At 48.7% G+C, this 21,853-nt stretch overlaps 5 protein-coding genes across 5 annotated transcripts, besides 1 other annotated feature; 2 read left to right on the plus strand and 3 right to left on the minus strand.

Annotated features, from left to right (window-relative positions):
* Window positions 1-988: 988 nt before the first annotated feature.
* FPSE_03689 (uncharacterized protein) lies at window positions 989-4,234 on the plus strand (the record flags this gene model as incomplete). The annotated part of the gene is made up of 1 exon (XM_009256808.1): window positions 989-4,234. The coding sequence occupies one exon, from the start codon at window positions 989-991 to the stop codon at window positions 4,232-4,234; it is 3,246 nt and encodes a 1,081-aa protein (XP_009255083.1).
* A 1,799-nt stretch (window positions 4,235-6,033) lies between these two features.
* FPSE_03688 (uncharacterized protein) lies at window positions 6,034-8,240 on the minus strand (the record flags this gene model as incomplete). Its single annotated transcript, XM_009256807.1, has 3 exons — window positions 6,034-7,724; window positions 7,784-8,093; window positions 8,160-8,240. The coding sequence occupies 3 exons, from the start codon at window positions 8,238-8,240 to the stop codon at window positions 6,034-6,036; spliced, it is 2,082 nt and encodes a 693-aa protein (XP_009255082.1).
* Window positions 8,241-10,092: 1,852 nt separating this feature from the next.
* Window positions 10,093-10,112: a microsatellite.
* Window positions 10,113-14,536: 4,424 nt separating this feature from the next.
* Window positions 14,537-16,657, plus strand: FPSE_03687 (uncharacterized protein; the record flags this gene model as incomplete). The annotated part of the gene is made up of 5 exons (XM_009256806.1): window positions 14,537-15,440; window positions 15,493-15,628; window positions 15,680-15,786; window positions 15,835-16,229; window positions 16,280-16,657. The coding sequence occupies 5 exons, from the start codon at window positions 14,537-14,539 to the stop codon at window positions 16,655-16,657; spliced, it is 1,920 nt and encodes a 639-aa protein (XP_009255081.1).
* An 81-nt stretch (window positions 16,658-16,738) lies between these two features.
* On the minus strand, window positions 16,739-17,155 carry FPSE_03686 (uncharacterized protein; the record flags this gene model as incomplete). Its single annotated transcript, XM_009256805.1, has 2 exons — window positions 16,739-16,960; window positions 17,021-17,155. The coding sequence occupies 2 exons, from the start codon at window positions 17,153-17,155 to the stop codon at window positions 16,739-16,741; spliced, it is 357 nt and encodes a 118-aa protein (XP_009255080.1).
* Window positions 17,156-18,875: 1,720 nt separating this feature from the next.
* On the minus strand, window positions 18,876-19,415 carry FPSE_03685 (uncharacterized protein; the record flags this gene model as incomplete). The annotated part of the gene is made up of 3 exons (XM_009256804.1): window positions 18,876-19,026; window positions 19,072-19,238; window positions 19,296-19,415. 3 exons carry the CDS (start codon window positions 19,413-19,415, stop codon window positions 18,876-18,878), a joined length of 438 nt encoding a protein of 145 aa, XP_009255079.1.
* Window positions 19,416-21,853: the final 2,438 nt, after the last annotated feature.

A 21,853-nucleotide genomic window follows, 5' to 3' on the forward strand; every position in this document is an offset into this window, starting at 1 on the left:
ATTTTGATCAACGGTTGACTTATTCAGTTGAAGTTCAGGTTGATAGCCACTGAACCCTGCTGTAGTGAGACGCGTGTGATAGGGAAGGCACGCGGTAATGAGTGCGACACCAAGGCACGTGATACGTCACGTCAGATTCATCCACCTCGAATTCGCAAACAGCCAATGGAATGACTTCAAGCCATAGTTTCATGTTTCATTCCATCAATATATCATGTACCAATTTCTCGCTCCCTTGTTCCATATACAGTCACTTCACTACCACTAGCTGCCTCATTTGCAGATTTTGTTTCACTCAGCGGGTCTACATCTCAACTTCTCAACAGACCTTATGGAGATCGAACGATCGCGTCAAGGCGACCTAGGGTATTTAAACCTGGCAGGGCTAATCAAACGAAACAAGACATCCAGCAATAAAGATTGGATGCCGTGTTTCCCGGTGGAGTTTAATTAGGGGCTAGCAACGACTTCGATGCCGTTTTTAGTCCATCATGGCAGTTGAAGCCCACTATTTGTGACGCGGACAGCGGCCAGCATGAAAAGCCTGGGGCAGTTGGCCTAAGTTGGCCTTGTCGACCTCCGGGGTTTAGGGGCCGCACCCCTGAAATCCGACAGACAAGCAATTCCAGCGGTCGCTAATTTAGAGCCAAGTCCCACGACACACGCGACACCAAGTGTAATACCTGTACCTGCACCTGCGGCTGTTCGGCGACATCCATTTCCCACCAGCGTTCCAGACAAATTTCAAACCTTCCACGGTTTCTGCGTTTAATTCTTTTTTCAGCCCGCCTCATTTTCTCCTATATTCTCTCTGGTGTCGTTGCCCGCAACTTTGTTCTTGTCCTTCTCCTCATTTCCACTTTGCTATGCTTACGAGAATCCTCTTCGCTTTCGCTTCCTTCATTCGTTAGGGAGACCGCTCCAGCCGTCCATTAATATTTGCTTTGCGTACCAAGAACAAACCTACCGAGAACACTCACCATTCCCGATGACTTCAACCACATTCCAAGACCAAGATCCGCCTCAGTCAGGTGTCTCCCTTGCGACGCCGCCCAAACCAAAGGCAATAGAGCTCAATGGCGCTCCGATACCTGCACTTTTACATCCACAAGACGAGGAGCCACCGTCAACAGAAAAACTACCAGATACAAATGGTCTTGCTGACAGCATCGCCACAATAACAACAAACGACACCATGACACCCGATAAAACCCTAATGAAATCTACAAATAATAATACGGCCAAAACGAAGACCACGGCCGAAGATGACACTCCAATCACGAAAGTCATTCATTTCTTCGCTACGGCGACCCCTGGCTCCCTCGCTGGAGTCGCAGTCGGATTCGCTGCCTTCACATACATAACTATGGGTCGTTTAGGACTCGTACTCATCGGAGCATTCGGCGGAGTAGCCGGGTTCATATCATGGGAAGCTAGGAATCCCGAACTTGCCAAGATGGTGCGAGGCGAGCGAGGTATTGATGTTATAGGCCGACTGTTGGAGGCCAAAACCAACCAGGCGGCTGAAAAACCAGAAGACAGCAGTGATGATGAGGAGTTCACTATGAAGAACTTTGACGAATTCCGACCAGAGACTCGTGAAGCCCTCGGAGGACTTGTCGATGCCGTCATCAAGGATTATGTGAAATGGTGGTACAACCCGATTGTTCCTGCAGACCACTCTTTTCCTTTGGCGTGCCGCAAGACCCTCACATCTTACGTCCTCTCCGTCTCGAACCACCTCAGCCGAAAGCGCCCCGCCGATACGTTCCTCGATCTTCTTACCAACTCATCCTCCATTATCATTGTCTTCATGTCTGAGCTTGCGTCCGCCTTTTCCGAACTCCCTCCAGACAGCAATATGACTGCCGCAGATGCTGTATACAATTATCTGGCAGCGAACCCCGACTGCCATTTGGCCAATCTCGTGAACCAACGTCAACAAGCATCAAAATTCAAAATGGTGGCCGAGGACCTTCTAGGGTTCATGGACCGAAACGCGTACAACTGCGACCCTGCCCGTGTCTTTCTGCGAGAGATTCTGGCAAACTCGGTTCTCGAGCAAACGTTGAACACTTGTAGTCAAGCCGATTGGATTAACGGATGGATTGTATACCTGCTGGAAGCCGGCGAGCCGGATCTTAACCAGGCAATTGATGTTGGCATGAAACGCGCACCGGACCCGAGTATAGCAGCAGCCAATGTTTTTGCTGACCTGGATGGCAACGTCGGAAATATTGGTATCGCTAAGCCTGGACGCAGTTCACTAGAGAACGAACGGGCTCGACGTAAAGAACCGCTTGGTCACAAGAAGAAGCTGAGCAAGGCAGAGGAAGAGATGGACGAAGCTATGCAAGAGATGAAGCGCATGAACGAATTGATTGCTCGAGAGGAAGTCCGACGAAAACGCGCCTCGATGGCCTCTATTCAAGAACCAAGCACAGATCTCGCCAAAGATGAGAAGAGAATGTCTAGTACCTCAGTAACCGCATCGCCAGAAGGGTTCTCTTCAAAGAGCGATCTTTCCCAAACTCCCCTCACTCCACGATCGCCGATGGACTCTTCGAGTCCTGAGTCGTCTCCCCGCCGGTCGGATGGCACTCGATTCACCAGTTTCGACCAAATCGTGCCGCCTGGACAAGTGGCAGATGAAGGAGAGGATGAGGCGCCTAAGAAAGCACCACTGACTCTCCACAACGCAACCCTTACCCTTCACGACGACACTCCTGGTGAAGCCACCCGCATTCGCAACAAGCCTAACTGGGATTACTGGGTGCAGGTCGAGCCTTCTGTGACTGCGTATCCTGGATGGATGATTGTGAGGCGATATGCTGATTTTGAGACACTCCACGAAATTCTGAGGCGAATTGCCACGATCTCTGGTGCAACTGCTTTCACTGAACTTCACAAGGACTTGCCTGACTGGAAGCTTCACACACGGGAGTCTCTTCGCGGTGAGCTAGAGAGGTATCTTCGGGACGCTTGCTGGTATCAAAGCTTGGCCGAAAGCGAAGGAATGAAGCGATTCTTAGAAAAGTCAAAGGGACACACGCACAGTGAATCCAAAGCAGGCTTTGGTTGGGAGTCAATGGGTAAAGGCATGCTAGACGCGCTGACCACAGCACCCAAGGGTGCCGTGGAGGGCGGCAAGAGTTTAGTTGGAGGCGTCACGGGAGTTTTTGGCAACACATTTTCTGGCCTCAGCAGGAAGTCTACCCAGTCAGTAGATCTGACGGCCAATCCGAGTCGTCTTTCCCTCTCGACTCCTCCTGCTCAGCTAAGCGGTGCACGATCTCCCGTTCGCTCAGCTCGAGATAGCATGGACAGCCAGCGCTCGTCTATCGTATCGCTACAGCCAGGGAAGATGCCTCCTATGGAACGTCGTCCAAGCTACCAGTCGCAGAGCGAGTCAGATGCAGAGGGCCGTACGAGTCGCTCTGAGCGTAAGGAGTCGGGCTCGGCATCGGCGAGTGCTCTTCCTAGTCGGGAGCACAGTCGTGCGCCCAGCCTTGCGCAACTACGATCTCCTTCCGCATTGAGCCTCGACTTTAGTAAGCTCCCGCCTCCACCCGATCAGATCGCCGACGACTACGGTCTGCCCGAAAACCAGAGTGACATGCAATACAACGGTGCCAAGGGTCAGTCACAGGAGCGTAAGACTTCTCAAGAGATTCCCACGCCTCCTCCTTCGGTCACAAGCGGCAAGAGGGCGTCCTTGAAACCTGCTAAGCAATACACCGCACTTTCAGAACCTGAAACTCGTGTGGCAGTAGAGCTTCTGTTTGCCGTGATCAACGAGATGTACACATTGTCTTCAGCGTGGAACATTCGTCGCACTCTATTGACTGCTGCCAAATCATTCCTTCTCCGCCCAGGCAACCCCTCACTTCTGACAGTGCAGTCACTGATCCAAAAGTCCGTCATCGACGCCAATACGTCCGATTCGGGTATTGCGGAGCAACTACGCAAGGTCCGCGAGAATGTGATGCCCACAGAGCAGGAGCGTGCAACTTGGCCAGCCGAGCTAACAACCGATGAGAAGGAACAGCTTCGCATCAAGGCCCGCCGACTACTCATCCAGAGCGGCCTCCCAGCTGCTTTGATGGGTGTGATGGGTCAAGCGGCAACGGGTGAAGCACTTGGCAGAGTTTTCGACTGCCTTCAAATCGAGGAGGTCGCAAGAGGACTCCTCTTTGGTCTGATTCTCCAAGTTGTTCGAATTGTGACACACTAAAGGAATCGGTACGATTATACATAATGTGATGGGATGAGTCATGGTATGGCTTGGTGTTTGGTGTATTCGCGGGGCTGGCTTATCTCACGAAACGTAAAGAATATTTTTGGTACGAATGTTTTTGAAGAAAACTACCTACGGCAACGCCAACGGACTGGAGCAAAGGGAATATTCATGGTGTAGCCCTGGTTTGGTGGTTTATCATGTACAGTATATGGATACGATACGTCAAGAAGACCTCGATGGTCTCTGTCATTACCATTAATTAATATCAAACACTGCAATATACGAACAAGCAAGCGTTCCCTGCTAATATTGAACCACGGCTCTGCCATTTCGTCCCATCTAAATGCCGAGCAGCTACAAGGCTGGGGGTCAGATCATATCCCCATCTGACCGTCGTTGAAGCATTCAGAAAAAGAAAATCCGAGAAAAGAGGAACTTCCCGCGGAAAAATCGGCTTCCAGGAATCGCGTCAACTACGGCCCACATATGACTTACACGATGGACCAAAGTCCTTGTTTTTTCCTGGCCTCGCGTACGGGCGTACATACATAGTGGTCCCTTTCTAATTTCCGAATTGCATTTCTCCACTGCAGTCCTGAACGCAGAGACGAAGGCATGTAGTTTTAGGTAATGCAGAGTACAGATGAATAGTCACGTAGCATTGACCGATTTGGTGCATGAATGCATATGATGAAAAGGGTAGGTGGCAGGATCAGCGGCTGTCGTATGATTATTCTGAACACTTGACCACCATCTTCTGGCTGCACGTGGGAAAAGAGAGGGGACAAGCGGACAGGGTAATTAGGGTTCGGATGAACGACATGCACGGGAGAGGGGCAATGTAACAAGAATGCATAGACTGCAGAAGTAGTATTCAACGTCGTGTAACACAAGACTGTAACGCGTCGGCGGGGGCTATGATAGTGGGATGGACTAGAGCCATTGATCCGAAGTGACAGGAGATCTCATAGATCTGGTGTGTTTCGATATACTTTCAATAGCTCATTTTACTTGACGATAGGTGTTCATTGCTTTTGTAACCTGCTTATATGCATCTGCTCAGGTAGTCATGTTTGATATGTTCCTTATCACATCTCATTTCGGAAGAGTTTGTGATCCTGCAGGTTGAGGCCCTAAACTCGGCAGTTTGTAATACAGCGTAGTACGCAGGTAGGGAGCATCACTCAACACATGGCAGGAGAATATGTATGTATGCAGGCATGGGCATGAATGGGCCCCTCAAGTTTTGAGCCCTTGTTCGTACATCGATCCAGTAGCATCACCAACCGGATTACTCGCCAAGACGTTACATGCCTTGTGGTAACCTCAGCAACTTGAAACGTCACAGTATGCAAGACAAATTAATGTTGGAATAGTGCGCTTTTGAAATTGTGGCTTGGTTGACCGAAAGCATACCAAGATGAATATTATTATGAAGAGAAAGCTCTAGGCTAAGTAACAAAAGATGACCATCATCTAGATGTTAAATATGAAGAAGAAGATGCAGTAGTGAATCCAGTCAGGAGAATAAGAACAAATAAATAAAACTTGACAAAAGAACCGCCCCAAGTGATGATACATGATATACATGATGATATAATAAGGAAATGTAAAATATGCTGTGGCAGCCGTGAACTGTCATGAGTAGACGCTGAAGAGCGCAAATATGCAGATGCAGATAGAAAATGCCATGTGGGTATCAAGAGATTGTAAAGTATTGGCCGTGAATCGTTGGAAATGCGATACAGTTCTGGCGAGCCCGTTGTAACAATTATGAGATAATTTGAGATTCATCAAGGGCGATAGACAACGTTTGCGAGCAGAGGCAGGCCATCTGCTGGTGGAACATTCTGCCCGGCGTTGGTAGTGGAGGTGGTCGTGTTCGTCGTCGTTACAGGGTTGGGTGTAGGTGCAAGGGGAGACACTGCTCTGCCCTCGGAGAAGTCCCGCCTTTTAGTCGAATGGTTTTCTGTAGACAATCCGTTGAGAAGCTCGTGGCTCCTCTGACGGTGGACGGCGATGCGGTTTGATTCTTTGACGTTGGTAGGAGGGGTGGGTTCGTGTACCACTTGCTTGCTCATTTTGGTGATTTCGTCTTCGACGTCAGCCAATAGAGAGTACACATCATCGCCAGCATAGATGCGGATGCTCTCCACATCATTTCGCTTCATGGATGCAGGACTCGTAGCCCGCTTGTCATTCTCCTCCATAGCCTGTTCCTCAATGACGGGCTGTTCCACGATCGTGCTAGGGACTTGAGCCACAACGCGATGAGGGGAAGGCGAGCTGCTCGTGTTGTGAGGCGAGATGGGCGACTCCTTGGAAGGGCTTCGAGGAGGCGTCGAGATGTAGTTGATGCCAGAAGCAGAAGTTCCAGTCATTTGAGGCTCCTGTGTCAGAGTTGATCCCCAGATAGGGAGGCAAGCTGCTGCAGCGACATGCTCGAGCAGCTTCTGTCGAACACGAGTACGTCGGTTCTCTGCTTGTTCCAGCTTGTTCACCCAGTCGTCAATCGAAGCATCCAGTTCAGTGAGTGCCTCTTCTTGCTTCAACATCGACTCGTTGCTGAACTTGGCAACACGTGGTGAGCGAAGGTACTGGCAGATACGAGAATGGAGGTTCTTGCGGCCTGATCGCAGAGCTGTATAAGTGCGGCGGAGATATTCGGTCTTCTCGTCGAGATGGCGAAGCTCCTTAGAGAGGGCCTCGACATCCTCGATCCTCAGAACCTCGAACCGACCCACTTGTTCATATGCCTGCCTCTGGAGCAAAGTAAGCTCGGGCTGTCGAAGTTCCTTCAAAGCATCTGTGTGCTTCACACCGACAGGAAGCTGCTCAAAGGCAGTCTTCTCTGTGCTCTGGCCCCTCTTTGACTCGGGTCTTTGAATGATCTGTCCGTTGGTAGTACGCGGGTCACGCCTCTTGCGAGGACGGCCTCTGTCCATCATGACCGACGATTCAGAGCCACCTCTTCGGTGACCCCCACGAACGGATTCGTTGGAAGCAATGGGAGGCGTATAGCGTCCATCAGAAAGTTGTGGGGATTCGGTGCGAGACTCCATGAGTGGTGCAGAGACTGGAGTGGGTGTTATGGAGCCTGTGGTTGCTGACCTGGGCGTTGTAAGATCAGGCATGGAGGAAGTCGGGGTGAATGCGCTGCGGCTTTGAGGCGACGATCCGTTACTGCGACCCTGTCGGGTAGGCTCACTTCCTACCGGAAAGCAGTTGAGAGACTGTTGACGGCGAAGTAAAGGCGACTGTCCTCCGTGTCTAGGGATGACCAGGGGAGCTAGGTGCCTTGGTGAAGTAGGGGTTGCGGTTCGCGAAATCGGCTCAACTTTCCCTTTCTTGGACAATTGGGGATCAGGGCCCTCATCATCGCTCGAAGCAAAAAGAAAAGTGTCTGTGAAGCTGTAGTCTCTGCAGGAGTTACCAGGCGCGCTGATAGAACGCTCGTGAAAAGGTGGACGGCCAGGAATTGTTGCTGCAAAATTGTCAATCCCGATACGGGTAGTCAAGCAAATTCTAGGTAATGATACTTACGAGAATCCATCGGCATTTCTTGAACAGTCGTCATGGGCCCAACTTCAGGCACACTGATCTTGCGTCGTCGAGCCAGACTATGTTGGTTTAGTCGCTTCTTCAAGCCATTGAGTCCTGTTTGGAAGTCCGTCTTTTCGTTTGACGACGCTGCAGGTGCCATGGCAGTGGCTTTGTCCGAGTCTAGACCTTTGTTGCTGTTGAGAACTGGCAGTCTTTTCTCCCGTGGAAAAAGCTGATACTTCTTCGAAGAATCGGATTGTTGCATTCTCCAGGTGAATGGCTTTTCGTTCTGGGGATGTGGGGATGTTTTCTGAGAAAACAGCTTTGGTAAGTTTCTGGAAACAAGCTATTGATATCGAAAAGAATTTGTACATACCAAATCACTGAATAGATGCGAGGTCTTGTTGGTTATATAGGTGGTGTCGATATCGACGAGGCACTTGGCAATATGGGCCATTGGATCGAAACAATACTGCAGCCAGGCAGCTCTAAAGGGAAATAGGTTGGTGTCAGAGATTAATTGCCACGGCTGAAGATACCACTAACGTCAAAATCGAAGCGGCATAGCATGAAATCCAACGAATATTGGACCGGTTTAAGTGTTTCGGATTCCTGGGATCGATGGTATATAACCATTAGCTTGAAGGGGATCCCCGTCGTTGCTTTTTGCGCCAAGCTGCAAGCTTTCCGGTTAGCTCTATCCGTTTGTACATAGTTGGACATGGCTACCGGACAGCCTCAGTCGAACCCCCCTGTCCTGCGACCCATGGCAGATGTCAGGCCCTGAGCCTGAGCCCTGCCTGGCCTCGCATCCTGGTAAAAAAGTAGGCCCCGAAGCCCCACTTGAAAGGTAAGTTGTCACGCCCCCCAAGACTTAAGATCATGGAGAACTTTGATATAGAGCCAAGATAAGCGTAGTCACGAAACGTTCTCAGGCGCGGCACAGATGTCAAGGCGAAGTTGATGACAGGTCAAAATGTACAAAAGTGCGGCTCGTGGTCCAAGCTCCATATGGGTGAGGAACAGACGGTCCAAACGTCGTGCACCAGGGTCGGGGTAGGATCAAAAAGGAGGATAGATCACCCTGGCCTGTCCAAGCTAGAAGACGTTTTGTGTAGCAAAACACAACTGGTGTGTCTGGAAATGTTTTTTAGTCGACACCTCATCGGGGGGTTTTGCTCTTGGTTGCCATCCCTCTTGATTCCCCCTTGACAAACCCTTGGCATCGAAGCTCGCGAACTTGGTTAAGCTGCCCCCTGGACCCAACCTCGGCTACGACGCTGGTAGAGCCGGGACAAGGACAGGGCAGTGAGCTATGTACGGAAGCATCTCCACCATGACGGAAACTGAGATCAGGGACCCTGGACAGACCCGCGACTATAGGTGAGCCGTGGAGACTTGGCGAACCGTTTCTAGAGCGTGTCGAACTTTCCCATCAATCACTGTCGTTAGGGATGTGGCTCGTGCGAAGGACTGGCGATGTCTTCCAGAACGGCGGGAAAAGTGCCAACGGTGGATGGAGAAAAAGAGGGAAAAGATAATAATAGTGCCTGTTAGTAGGGAGAAAGACGGGCAGCTCGAAGTTACCTACCCAGATGGCGGTACCGACCGACCGACTGACGGACTGTATTACTGCTGCAGGTAGTACAGGACGGGCACAGGACACAGACACAGGTGATAGATGAAAAGTGGAAGGGGAAAACAATGCGCCCCAGGCCTTCCGAATTGGGATGTATCGTTGACAAACAGAGCCTCTCCCTTGTGAAAGCCATGTTTCAGTTTTCAAGACGTATCAAATTCGGGAAGGAGAGAAGAGGATAACGCAGGAGGGAGGCGCGCCACACCAAACCCATCGGTTTCCAGTGGGTTACCTCACAGTTGCCTCAGTACCTCAGTGCCTCAGTCCTAGGGAGAGTGCATTGCAGGAGAGTAAGGTGATTGAGGCAAGTCCTGCAGAGTGAGTATTAGAGTACCAAGGTACCTATAATCTACCCTACTACATACCTAGGTACCTGGTTATTATTAGAGTTTGTTTTTTTTATCTCTCAAAAAATACAACGAATTGACCAATGGTAATCGCTCCAAGCTTGAGCACAACTCTAAATAACCTCAACTGCAACTCAAGCTCCATAATCTATGCCTCACGTGCGATGCGTGTTATGGACCATCTGGTATAGATCAACAACATCTGGGTCCGGATAGATACGTGAGATTGGGATGAATACTACAGTGAGAGTTTTGTAGTGACTCGCGTTCCCGCCAAGAACTCATGCCAAAGGTATTGTCACTATGTCAGTTCTCATGGCATTACTACACTACACTACACTACTAGTACTCGTATTGAAGGACCTGGTTAGTTATTAGGTTGGTTATCTGCGCCTCTAACTAACTCGGAAGAATATAGTCAAGGGACCGTTATCTGTCATATTAGGCCTTTAGACCGGAATATCACAATCCCATAGTTAGCTCAACACGAGAGATTTGATGTTTGCTTTTTTCTCCGTTGTACCGTTTGTCCCCTTACTTCTTTTTGTTAATAAGGGCTGCTAACGGCGGTTTATTTTATCCCAGTCGGCAGACGTCCACTATCGCTGATCAGCTCCAAGGGAAAACCCGAGTGCAACGCAACGGACACTAAAAACAAGAAAAAAGAAAAGAAAGAAGAGAAGTGTAGCTAATAAAAAGTTTAGGATTGATCTGCAAAACGTAGATCTGCAAGACTGTGTAAACTGCTACATGCAATGCAGTTGTGTAGAAGGGGCCTCAGTGGCTTGCAGTCCACTGAACATCTGCAGTTCTTGATGCTTATAGCAACTGTAATATAGGGTTCTAATGTTGGATATTTCCCCGACAACTCTCGAAACAATGGACTATGATAGGTTATAGCATGGGTGTTTCTCCGACGTCATTCAAATCACAACCGTTTTCTTATTTACCTCTACCGTCTCGTTTCCCCTTCCCACCTGAACTCTACATGCAACCCCAGTCGAGGACGATAGAATAAGCAAATAACCTTACCTATAACACATGGATATACTTCCCTTTTCGTTTGAAACATAAGCGTACGTAGGTACCCAGTGTTAGGTAGTCGGGGGTTTCTCTCGTATCCGTTGTTTTCTCGACGGTTTGTTGACCAAACCAAACACCGTGTACCTCCTAACCCAGCAAGTGCATTAGTAGCTTAGTAAGTATACCACACAGGAGGAACGTTACAACTATTTCTTGGCTGTTTGATAACACAACTTCCCTTCCCACTTGAGATTGATCTGGAAATAACTCATCATTTCCGAATTGCATTTCCAGCATACGTTTTTGGCCAGATAATTACCATTATGGGCAAGCTCGTCTTGCTTGGACAAGTCCTATGACTCGAATATGCCACAGAATATATCCACTACGCTGTAACGTGCTGATGCAGTAACATCGTCTCCTCACCATCACGATGAGCCATAGAATGGCGACAGCCTTCCTCCACTGGATCTACAAGACTCTCCCTTTTTCAGTCTGTGTAGCTCAGCTCGCTTGCGTGAGAACACGTACAGGGGGGGCCTTGCACTATCCCGTGCTTGCTGTCGGTCCGGGCTGTGCACCCGGCCAAGGATCATTTAGAATGTCGTTTTAAAAGGTCTCAGATCTAGACTGACATCTCCTCGACGCCAGTGTTTCCAGTGGTGGCACCTGCTGCGCTGCTGTAGATGTGAATCTTGTCCACTACACTACTACCTACCTATTGTTGATGCAAAGTCGATGATGCCTTTCGACACGGCCCATAATCAGCATTGGTCAGAGCGCAAACGCGTGCATGGGTTTCAGTTAATATCGCATGCCGGCAATCACTTACAATCACTTGTTTATGGAGATAACTAGTCTCGATCTTTGATTTGTGTCTCACGCGGGTGCCCAAAGTTGCAGATCGAAATACTACTCGGGAATGATCAGCACGGTTCTCATGTGAAGAACCAAGAGTTCGTGTTATCATTCCCCAGAAAACAACTCAACGACGTACCTAGCCCAAGTCCTTGTTGCATTCGCCCTTGGTATTAATAACCCCTGGGTAATAAAATCTGCGAGATCCTGCATGTCTCACCCGGCTTGTTAGTGATCTAAGCCAAGCAAAGAGGCAAATGAGAAAACAAGAGCCGTCCAGACCCTCTACATGAAACAAAGGTTGGAATGACATATGTGTATGGGGAATGGAAGACCCAAAGGATTGGAAATTTAGACAACCGGATGCAGGGAATATGACGTCCGGACGATATACCTTGAAGTGTTGGCTTCGAAGAACGCCACTGGCTTGTTCCCACTGGCTTAGACCCCAAACGAGAGGGAATACTCTGGGGATGTTACTCTGTGGCGCTGCCGTTGTATGTGTAGGTGCCTGACTTGGTACCTTGGCGTATTTTATGCACAGTTGGTTAGATTGGGAGCTCCAAACACGTGGAATATACCTGTGGTGCAGCCCTACATGCCAGCCCAGATAATGCGGATCATTAACCGCATTGTAGTTAGAGAGACTATCTAGCTCGTAGATAGTGAGTTTCATTTTTTCTGTCTAAGACCTCGGTTGCAGATATGGTGGCCAGTGCGTTCTAGACGACTTAGCTAACACTGCAATGCTACGGCATTTGATCTGACATGGCTGAGCACAAACATACATTGCGAGGAGAGAAGATGATGGAGAGATTGCCGAAACACGCATCTGCAACTGTCCTGTGTGATCACTCAAGATAATGCACATCACTTGCTCAGGTCTAAACATGACCAATGGCAGCAAAGCGATCCTCAACACACTGCAGAGTGTTTCAAACAAAACTGAGGTTTTGATACTGTGTGCTTTGGTCAAGATCAGCCTTGATAAAACAACAACTTTGACGTTGTAAACGCATGCAGAGATGCTTGGCAACGTGGCGACCCTACTACCCTACCCTGTCTCTCTCCCATACTCTTCCTAAGACCGCTTCGCGTTGAGGCCGGTTTCGGGTCTGACAGAGCTGGAACTTGGACGACGTTTCGATAACGTTGGCGTGCTATGACCAGGGATTGTCTGCAAGCCTCCACCGGATGGCCCCTGCATTAAATCAACGGCTGGGATCTCCCCCTTGCACGCAAAAAGTCTGTTCTACCGCTGTCACCGCAGGCTTGGTCCAGGCTCGCTTGCGCTCTGGTGGTTTCGTGGGGTGATATTTGCTCCCTCACCATCAAGCCTCCTGCAGCAACGCCAAGATCTCTTACAGGGACCATTGCAGGACGGTTTCTTCACTATGAGTGCTAATTAGTCAATGCCTCTACGGAGATACATCCGCACCTTCAGCCTCGCTCATGATGAGTTCTCGCGGAATTCCGCTCATAAGGAGAATATTTCGGTTTTGCCCCGGTCTTATTGAAACCAGAACGCATTTGCGTGACTCGAAGCTCTCAAAGAAGATATCACAAGGGGTGATTGGGTGTCTCTGAATTGGCGTCTCAAGACAGAGGCAATACAGAATGGAACTGCTGCTGGGATTAAACGTTCCGTCTATTTCGATTACACGGCTATGAGAAGATCCGAACAACCTCAGTTTTACGCTGTCATGGTATTAGAAAACGAGAGAGAAAAAACCACTCGACCTTCGGAGATGACAATATCTGAATCACTTATATCCTCATTTGCTAGATAATATTTCGCATTCCATAGCCATAGTAGTTCCTGTCAGTTTGTTAGTGAGCTAACCTCATTGGCCATTCAAGTCGCATTGATCACTCGGATCAGGGGAAACGAACTGACATTCCGATTTAGTTCGACAAGCTAGTAATGGCACATGGGCAACAGAGACGATCCGCGCTCACGGCCGGTTGTCAGTAATAATTACTTCTGTGCGCAACCCCTTGGAGCCCTGCTCGGCCACAAGCGCCAAGGACATCGCCGAGTCCAGATTGGACCCTTATGCCGTTGTTGAGTATGTCTTTTGACCCGGGGCTGGGAAGAGCTATACCGGCAGATACCCTGAAGTAAAAACAGTAAACAGTGACACCATATGATCATGGAGCGGGAAGTGAATACAATCGTGGACATGCGAGATTAAACCACCGAATAAGCGACGGAGCTGAGGGATGAGCCATGACCGCCCCTGAGGAAATTCTCTCTTTTTTTCCCCAATCTAATATGACGTGCAAACATTTTTCACTGTTATGGATATCATAGCCAGTGGATAGGACTAACACATTCGTCGTCACTCAGTGTAGGTATTCATGCATATGCACTCCATTTAACTAAACCTGCAAGCTTGATGAGAAGCGTACATATGCCCGAAGAGTCATGTGCTCTGCTTTAATTGCTTCATCTACGAGCCTCCAGCAGTTTGTTTTCCGATAAAGGCAGGTCTCGATGATTTGATGGAGTTTTCGTCGCGATGCAATGCAATACGACTTCATGCACGCGCTTTAGCAGCAAAAACAGCTGCACGTGACTAAATATGTAATGCAAATGCGATGTAAATGTAGCACAAAACACTTGGCAATATTGATTCAAAGATAATCTCATATTTGTTTCGATTTCATGTCATATGCTGTTAATAACAAAAGTTCCTGTTCAATATGCCGCTATTTTGATGTTTAATACAGCTTTGGAAGGTGGTCAAGCTACACCTACGGGTCCCCTCACGTGATGTCATATGAAGAATCTCAATGGATACAGCCCAGTTACAATGCGGGCAGGTGCAGGTCGTGTTGCGTGTGTGCTGTATTTTGCTGTGAGCTTTTACTGGACGACCCTCAATGTCGTGGTTTTCATCACTCAAGAAACCCTCCATCTTGCGAACCTGTCAAGTCACAATCACTCACAACCTTAGACGCACATTTGCTACTGTCAACCCAAACATGACGGCCAATCGGGATCCCAGCACTCTCTCAAACTATAGCGCTTGGCGCACCCGCCATACCACCGCCAACTTCAAGATTGATTTTGACCAGAAGGCGCTCAAGGGCTCTGTTGTTTTGCAACTCGAGTCACAGACTGACAAAGAGAGCAAGGAGATTATTCTCGATACTCGTTATGTCGACATTTCCAGTATCAGCATCAACTCCAAGGAGTCCAAGTGGGAGCTGAAGAGCTTCAATGCCCCTCTCGGTGCCCCTCTTCACATTGCTGTGCCTGATGGTGTTGCCAAAGGCGAGCTAATTGACCTTGCAATTGATCTCCAGACAACCAGCAAATGCACTGCTCTGCAATGGCTCACTCCTGCTCAGACCTCCAACAAGAAGCACCCGTACATGTTTTCTCAATGCCAGGCCATTAACGCTCGTTCCATCTTTCCTTGCCAGGACACTCCTGACGTCAAGTCTACTTTCACTTTCAAGCTGACTTCGTCTCTCCCCGTTGTTGCCAGTGGTGTTCCTGTAGGAGACCACGAGGCAACTCCTGGTAAGGAGAAGCTTTACGAATTTGAGCAAAAGGTCCCTATTCCCTCTTACCTCTTTGCTGTGGCCTCTGGTGACATTGCAACTGCTCCTATTGGTCCTCGAAGCATTGTCGCCACGGGCCCTAACGAGCTGGAAGGATGCAAGTGGGAACTTGAGCGTGATATGGAGAAGTTTATGGAGGTGGCAGAGAAGCTTGTCTTTCCCTACAAATGGGGAGCTTACAACGTTCTTGTCTTGCCCCCTAGCTTCCCGTACGGAGGTATGTTTTGTTTCTTTGCTGATTCCTCTACAAATTACTTACATACCTACAGGTATGGAGAACCCCATCTACACCTTCGCTACACCTACAATCATCAGTGGTGACCGCCAAAATGTGGACGTTATTGCCCACGAACTGAGCCACAGCTGGAGTGGTAACTTGGTTTCCAACGCTAGCTGGGAGCACTTGTAAGTTCACAGCCATTGAGACATGAGGATTGTGATATTGATAGCCTTTAGCTGGTTGAACGAAGGTTGGACAATGTACCTTGAGCGCCGTATTCAAGCCGCCATCCACGGTGATGCCGAGTTTGACTTTTCTGCCATCATTGGATGGAAGGACCTTGGTGCGTGACACCACATTGCTACCAAAACGTGGACTAACCATGGTATAGAGAATGCCGTAGAACTCTTTGGCAAGGATCACGAATACACCAAGCTCATCATTAAGCATGAGGGTGTTGATCCTGAGGACGTCTACAGCACCGTTGCTTACGAGAAGGGCTTCCACTTCCTCTACTACTTGGAGGGCGTTGTTGGCCGGGAGAACTTTGATAAGTTCATTCCCTTTTACTTCACCAAGTGGTCCGAAAAGTCCCTTGATTCATTCGAATTCAAGCAAACCTTCCTCGACTTTTTCAACAACTTTGGAAACGAGGAAGTTGCCAAGAAGATCACCGAGATCAATTGGGAGGAGAAGTTCTACACACCCGGTCTTCCTCCCAAGCCCGAGTTTGACACTACATTAGCAAACCAGTGCTATGATCTTGCAAACAAATGGAAGGATGCTGTAAGTTCAATTACTTGGAGTGTGGTGTGTGCCTGCTAACGCATATATAGAAATTCGAGCCCAATGCCAAGGACCTTGAGGAGTTTACTGCGAACCAGAAGCTTGTCTTCCTGGGTGAAGTACAGCAGTCCGGTGATCTGACTGCAGACCGAGTCCAGCTCATGGGCAAGACGTACGATTTCATGTCGTCAAAGAACGTGGAGATTCTTTCAGCATACTACCAGATTGCTCTCCAGGCCAAGGATTCTGCTATTTACCAGGCCGCTGCCAATCTGCTCGGCACGGTTGGTCGTATGAAGTATGTGCGACCTCTGTTCCGCGCCCTCAACAAGGTGGACCGACAGCTGGCGCTGGGCACCTTTGAGAAGAACAAGGACTTCTATCATCCTATCTGCAAGGGTATGGTAGAGAAGGATTTAGGTCTTTAAAGCTTGAGTCGTGTAATAACGACAAGGCAGCATGTAGATAGGCCTATTCTAAAAAATAACAAGAATAAGAAAAAGACAAATTTACTGTAGCCAGCTAGACTTTTCCATAACTTGACCCCATGTTTGATCTTGTTCCCGAATAAACTTCTCAACAGAATCAACATTATCAGCACCAAAGTTGGCATACAGATGGGGATAACCACCCTCCCATTTCATAGAGTCAGCAGCAAACTGGGCATATTCCAGCTTGATGACCCAAAGAGAAGATGTCTTGGTGAAGAACAAGTCTGCGGTCCTAGGCACCTGATAAAATGTGTTAGTTACGAAGTATATCCCTCAGCCTAGGTTAGTAGACAGCTTTACCTGAGATGATGTGCTCAAATGAACGAAGCCATCATTACGGTCAAGTTCGGACAAGGGAAGCTCCTTTGGGAATGGATCCTCGGGGGGCGAAGGGATAATTTTGTAAATGTACTTTGGAGGGGATTCGGAAGACATTTCGAATAGCCAATTGAGAGATGGACTGTGCAAGATCGAGAATGAACCCCACCAACTGGTGCAGAAGAAGGGGTGATGTTTCCAGAAACTTACGGGACCCACCCTATACTGTACTACAGCTTGAAACTGATATGTGATTAATTGTATCCGAACTTGCTGCAGTTATTGTATGACTAAAAACGGTGTCTGTAACTATCAGGATGCTAGAGTGTGAATGAGGTGTAATATAGTGTGTGTTATTCCATGCCTGTTTGTTGTAATGTTGCTTCTGGTTGATTGTGTTGTACTCACTACAGGCCAATTTTGTCTATACTCACTACTAATCTACCTAAACAATGACATGAAGAAGCCTCATTGGTATTGGCTTACCAACATCGAGATGAGAAGCTGATGGCAGTTTGTGATACATACTTTCCTGAGGAGGAGGCACTTTCTTAGAGTGCGAGCTCATACTGTGAGCGCAACATTCGTCATAGTAGAAGAGTATCCAGTAACTGTCGCACTGTGTTTCAGTAGTTTCAATGCATTTCACGTGAAGCTCAGCATTCTTCAACCTCCATTCAACTCTTCAGCCTCTAGATATTCATGCCACTAGCACACCTAATATTGCGGGATTTCTTCCAAAGCTGCAGCATAATCACACCTTTCGGGCCTCAAAAATTTCTGTCAGAGCTGGCATGTCGCGGGGGCCAGTTCCCTCTCAGCTTCACTTGCTGTCTGATCTGCCCGCTGTACCAGTCGGTGACAAGGTCAGGTTTCTGGGATGGTAGGACCAGTGAGCCCCTTTACAATCATATATGTGCTGCGGCGTGCTTGCTTGCTTGCTTGCACTCTCACACGCGGGAAAACTGTTGGCTAACGGCATCCAGTGTCACCTCTTACTCAACCTCTTCGGCCCGCTTGGCTCTTGGTCACCTTTATCCAAAAGATAGTACTGTCACTGCTTCAGTGGATGTAAGCCTGCTTCTGCAATCACTCACCGATGAAAAAACACGCGTCGGAGAGTACGTCAATGTAATAGGGTACGTTACAGAACAAAAGACTACTCGTCACAAGAAGCCACCATATCAAGAGTCGAAGCAGGTGGGTGTTCAAGCGATAGTGCTCTGGTCAACTGGCCCGATGGATCTTCAAAAATACGAAAAGCTTCTTAGTCCCCACAATGGCCCCTAGAGCTGCAGTCGACCGATCATGAAAACATCAGATCAAAATCCGATTCTTCGTCATGTATTTCTAGAACGTGGCGATAATGACCGACAGGACATCATCGAACCCGCAGACTATGCACTAGGCAATATCGACACGAAACACTATGCGAATTCCGATTGGGTCACTAGTGCTGCCGGGAACCGAATTCATCAACTTCACACTGGACTTTCCTGCAGTCAGGTAACTTGGTCCGCATGCCTAAAAGGATTGTATTTTGGGCAGTGTTGAGACTCGCCTGGGTATGTTGGGTTGGAATTATGCCAGATGGCACCGTGTGCTTGGATAGGCATGGCAGCCATCAAAGCACTTACTTAATTTGGAACAGCTGGGTATATTTTATCCTCCACATGTCTATCTTGGGCACCATACAGCATTTGCTCCACCATTTGCCTTTCACCTCACTGCCTTTTGCTTCACCGCACTCTAGAATCCTTGCACTCGAAACGCCTTACGGGCCTCAATATCTGGGGTGACAGCTGCTGGTCACAACGTTTGATATGCAGACAGCCCCCTACGATTGCCTGCCAGAGTCTTGGCATCCACCACGAGGTAGCATGATCATGACGGCTGAGTCATATCGGGGCTCAATGATAATCATGCCGGGGTCAATCATAGTAACGTCGATGAGGGTCTCTGGACGACCCTCTCGAAACGATGACAGGCTGGTGTAACGGTCGTTTCAGCAGTTTCTCGGGATTCTGTTGGACCTTGGCTGCGGCTTGTCGATCCCAAAGATCTTTCGACTTTCGGCAAATATCATCGATTTGTTCCTGTCAATTGTGTCAATCAAACTGAGAAGCTCTTTTACAAGACCGCAGTGACCAACATCTGTGAGGCAGGAGCCTGGAGTGCTGATGAGGAAACCATCCTCTCCCTACGTTTGAATACATGAGCACAGGATAGCTGCTGGGCTGGCTTGACGAAGGTATACCTCCAACGTATATGGTCGAACTGTTGCCTGAGGTCCCAGATAGCACTGAAGCTCTTGGGTTATGACTTTTCTGTGGATGTCTTGATGCGGAATCCAGTATTTGTTCATGGAAGAGGACATGGTGGTACTGTCGATTCTCATCGGGAATTCACGATTATTCGAGATAGACGGGAAAAGTGAAGAAACATCGGAGTCAAGGCGAGGTATTTATTCAAACAAGGTACGGTACGGTACAGCCTGCCACAAGATATGGTTACGATGTGCCTGATGGAAAGAGGGTGCATTTCATGCTAATGTATGCAAACCCAAAAGTATGTTGGTATCTTGCGTGTGACTTATGCTCACCGCTCCACAGGCTGGTATCTCAACACGAATCTGGAACTGCCCAAGGGGTAGCTAAATTTCATTCGCTGCACTTTCTTTGGCCATTCCTTGTTGACAAAATTAATATCGCAGAAAACCCCTGCCATACGCCGTGAGAGTTAAAAGTGAGGCGAATCAGGTGTGGTTGGCCATTGGTGGGCGGTGTCCAGCGTCCGCCCTGCCAGCGTGGCAAATATCGAAACGGGTGCGTCTGATGCCAGTAATATCGCGAGAAATGTAAATCGAGAGAAAGTTTAGCTAATTTGAGACTGAGTTGACGCTCCTTCTCAAACACTTGAGCGTTTTGGCACGTAATGTGGGGGTTTCGCGCGCATATCGACAAGGCTGGCCTCTCCCAAACAACCCTAAGGTCGTTTTATCACTTGAACGGACCCAGATCTGCGCTTATCACCCGCTCAACCCTTCATAATTGGGGAGCCTCATTGGGCGGGCGAAGCGCCATGTGCATCTCTTGAATCTAGGGTCCCGGCACTTAAAGTCACTCCGACAATAAGGTCTGCGGGTTGCCGATCTCACAAGCGACACAAGAACCCCTTCACTTTCTCCACGATGCCGGAAGCCAAGCGATTATGTTATTCTAGCTCATGCTAGTATGCCCTATTTGTCGGGTGGGAATGATTTACCTCAAGGCGAATCCAGGGCCACCAAAGCCGGCAGAAGCGTGACAAATCCTTGCCGTAACACCCGCGAACTGTGTGACTATGGGCTGAATTCGTCGTCTTTGGGAACGACTACAGGCATGAACCTTTAAAGCCTGAAGGATTGGCGATGATCCGCGTTACAGAGGACGTTCGTAGAGCCAACAAACAACAATGCAGCCCCATGTCAGAGAATGATCGTCGAAAGTGGGAGCGCTGTTGAGCCTAGCTGTGAATGGCACACCTTGTTTCGGAAAAGAAGTGAAGGGCAACTGAAGTCGCACTGGTCTGTATATCTCGATTTTATTCCTACCAAACTCGTCGTACATATTGCGAATCCTTCTCGGTGAACGTATTGAGCAAGTGGCTGAAGGCAACAAAAGAGGTTTGTGGATTCTGGTAAGTGAGGCAGACCACAGCTTTCATCCCCAGCCCATGGGCTATAGTTTCGAAAACTGAAGCGATGGGGGACATGTTTCACAGCTTGGAATATTTGGAGCCACCTGCCAGCTAATAAGACAGCTGCAAGACATATGTTTAGACCATTAGCTCGGGTAGATCGTTCGAATAGTGCAGGGGCACGTGTCGAGGATCCAGTCTTGTTTGGTACCTGCAGACATGATTATAGAATGTTCAGTAACTAGTCTTTTCATTATATAATGTGTTGCCGGTAGGTTGAAAAACAATCGCCGAAATATAGTTATATACCTGCGGTGACAACCAGTCAGTGTAAGACCAACGGTTCTAGTCATTGAAACTCTGAGTTAGATATTCCAACGACTTGTTGAAACTGTTGCACAGGAAGCACAGGAGCGGACACGGGAAGGCAATGTCACAGAATGGCGTCCTTGTTAATTTAACCGTTGGCCATTAACATCTGGAACTTGTCGAGGTTGTGAGAAGTTGCCTCATGCTGATACGTTGTTTTAGACATTAATTTGCGCTGAAGTCAATGGCATAAATCGACGGAATGCGGTTAATACTCGGCAGCTGAGTAAATTAACGGTTATTTGCACGTGAACTTTACTCCAGGCCTTCCATCGACCCCAGATCCCCTGCTCCAGAGTCGGCTGCCAATCAAAGCACGGGACTCGAGCCGACTGCAGGAAGATGCGCGATCGCGCCCACCAAATTTGTTGACAAGCAACCATTCAGACAATCGTTGAGGACTCTCGTAGCTCATCTTTAATACGACGACTTCACTGTCAACTACCTCTGCCGGAACCCTTGATCAACCCGACCAGCGATACCTACCCGAGACCGACACTGTGTCGTCATTTCTGGATACGTACCTCTGAGCCGTGCTCCAAGGGCCGGTCGGTCGGTCAACCCCCTTACAAACCGATCCCAACGAGCGACGAGACAATGCGCTGAGCCTCCGGACGGAGACTACGTCGTGGATACGCATGCCGTTTCTATAAATCATACGCTTCCGATATCTCTCTCTCCCCATTGAGAGTAGCTCCGATCCCCTCCGAACCCCGCGCATCTTCAACAAACAAGCTCTTGTCTAGAGGGGACCGGCTCGGGTCCCCT

Source organism: Fusarium pseudograminearum, chromosome 1, assembly GCF_000303195.2.
Source record: "Fusarium pseudograminearum CS3096 chromosome 1, whole genome shotgun sequence".
NCBI lineage: Eukaryota > Fungi > Ascomycota > Sordariomycetes > Hypocreales > Nectriaceae > Fusarium > Fusarium pseudograminearum.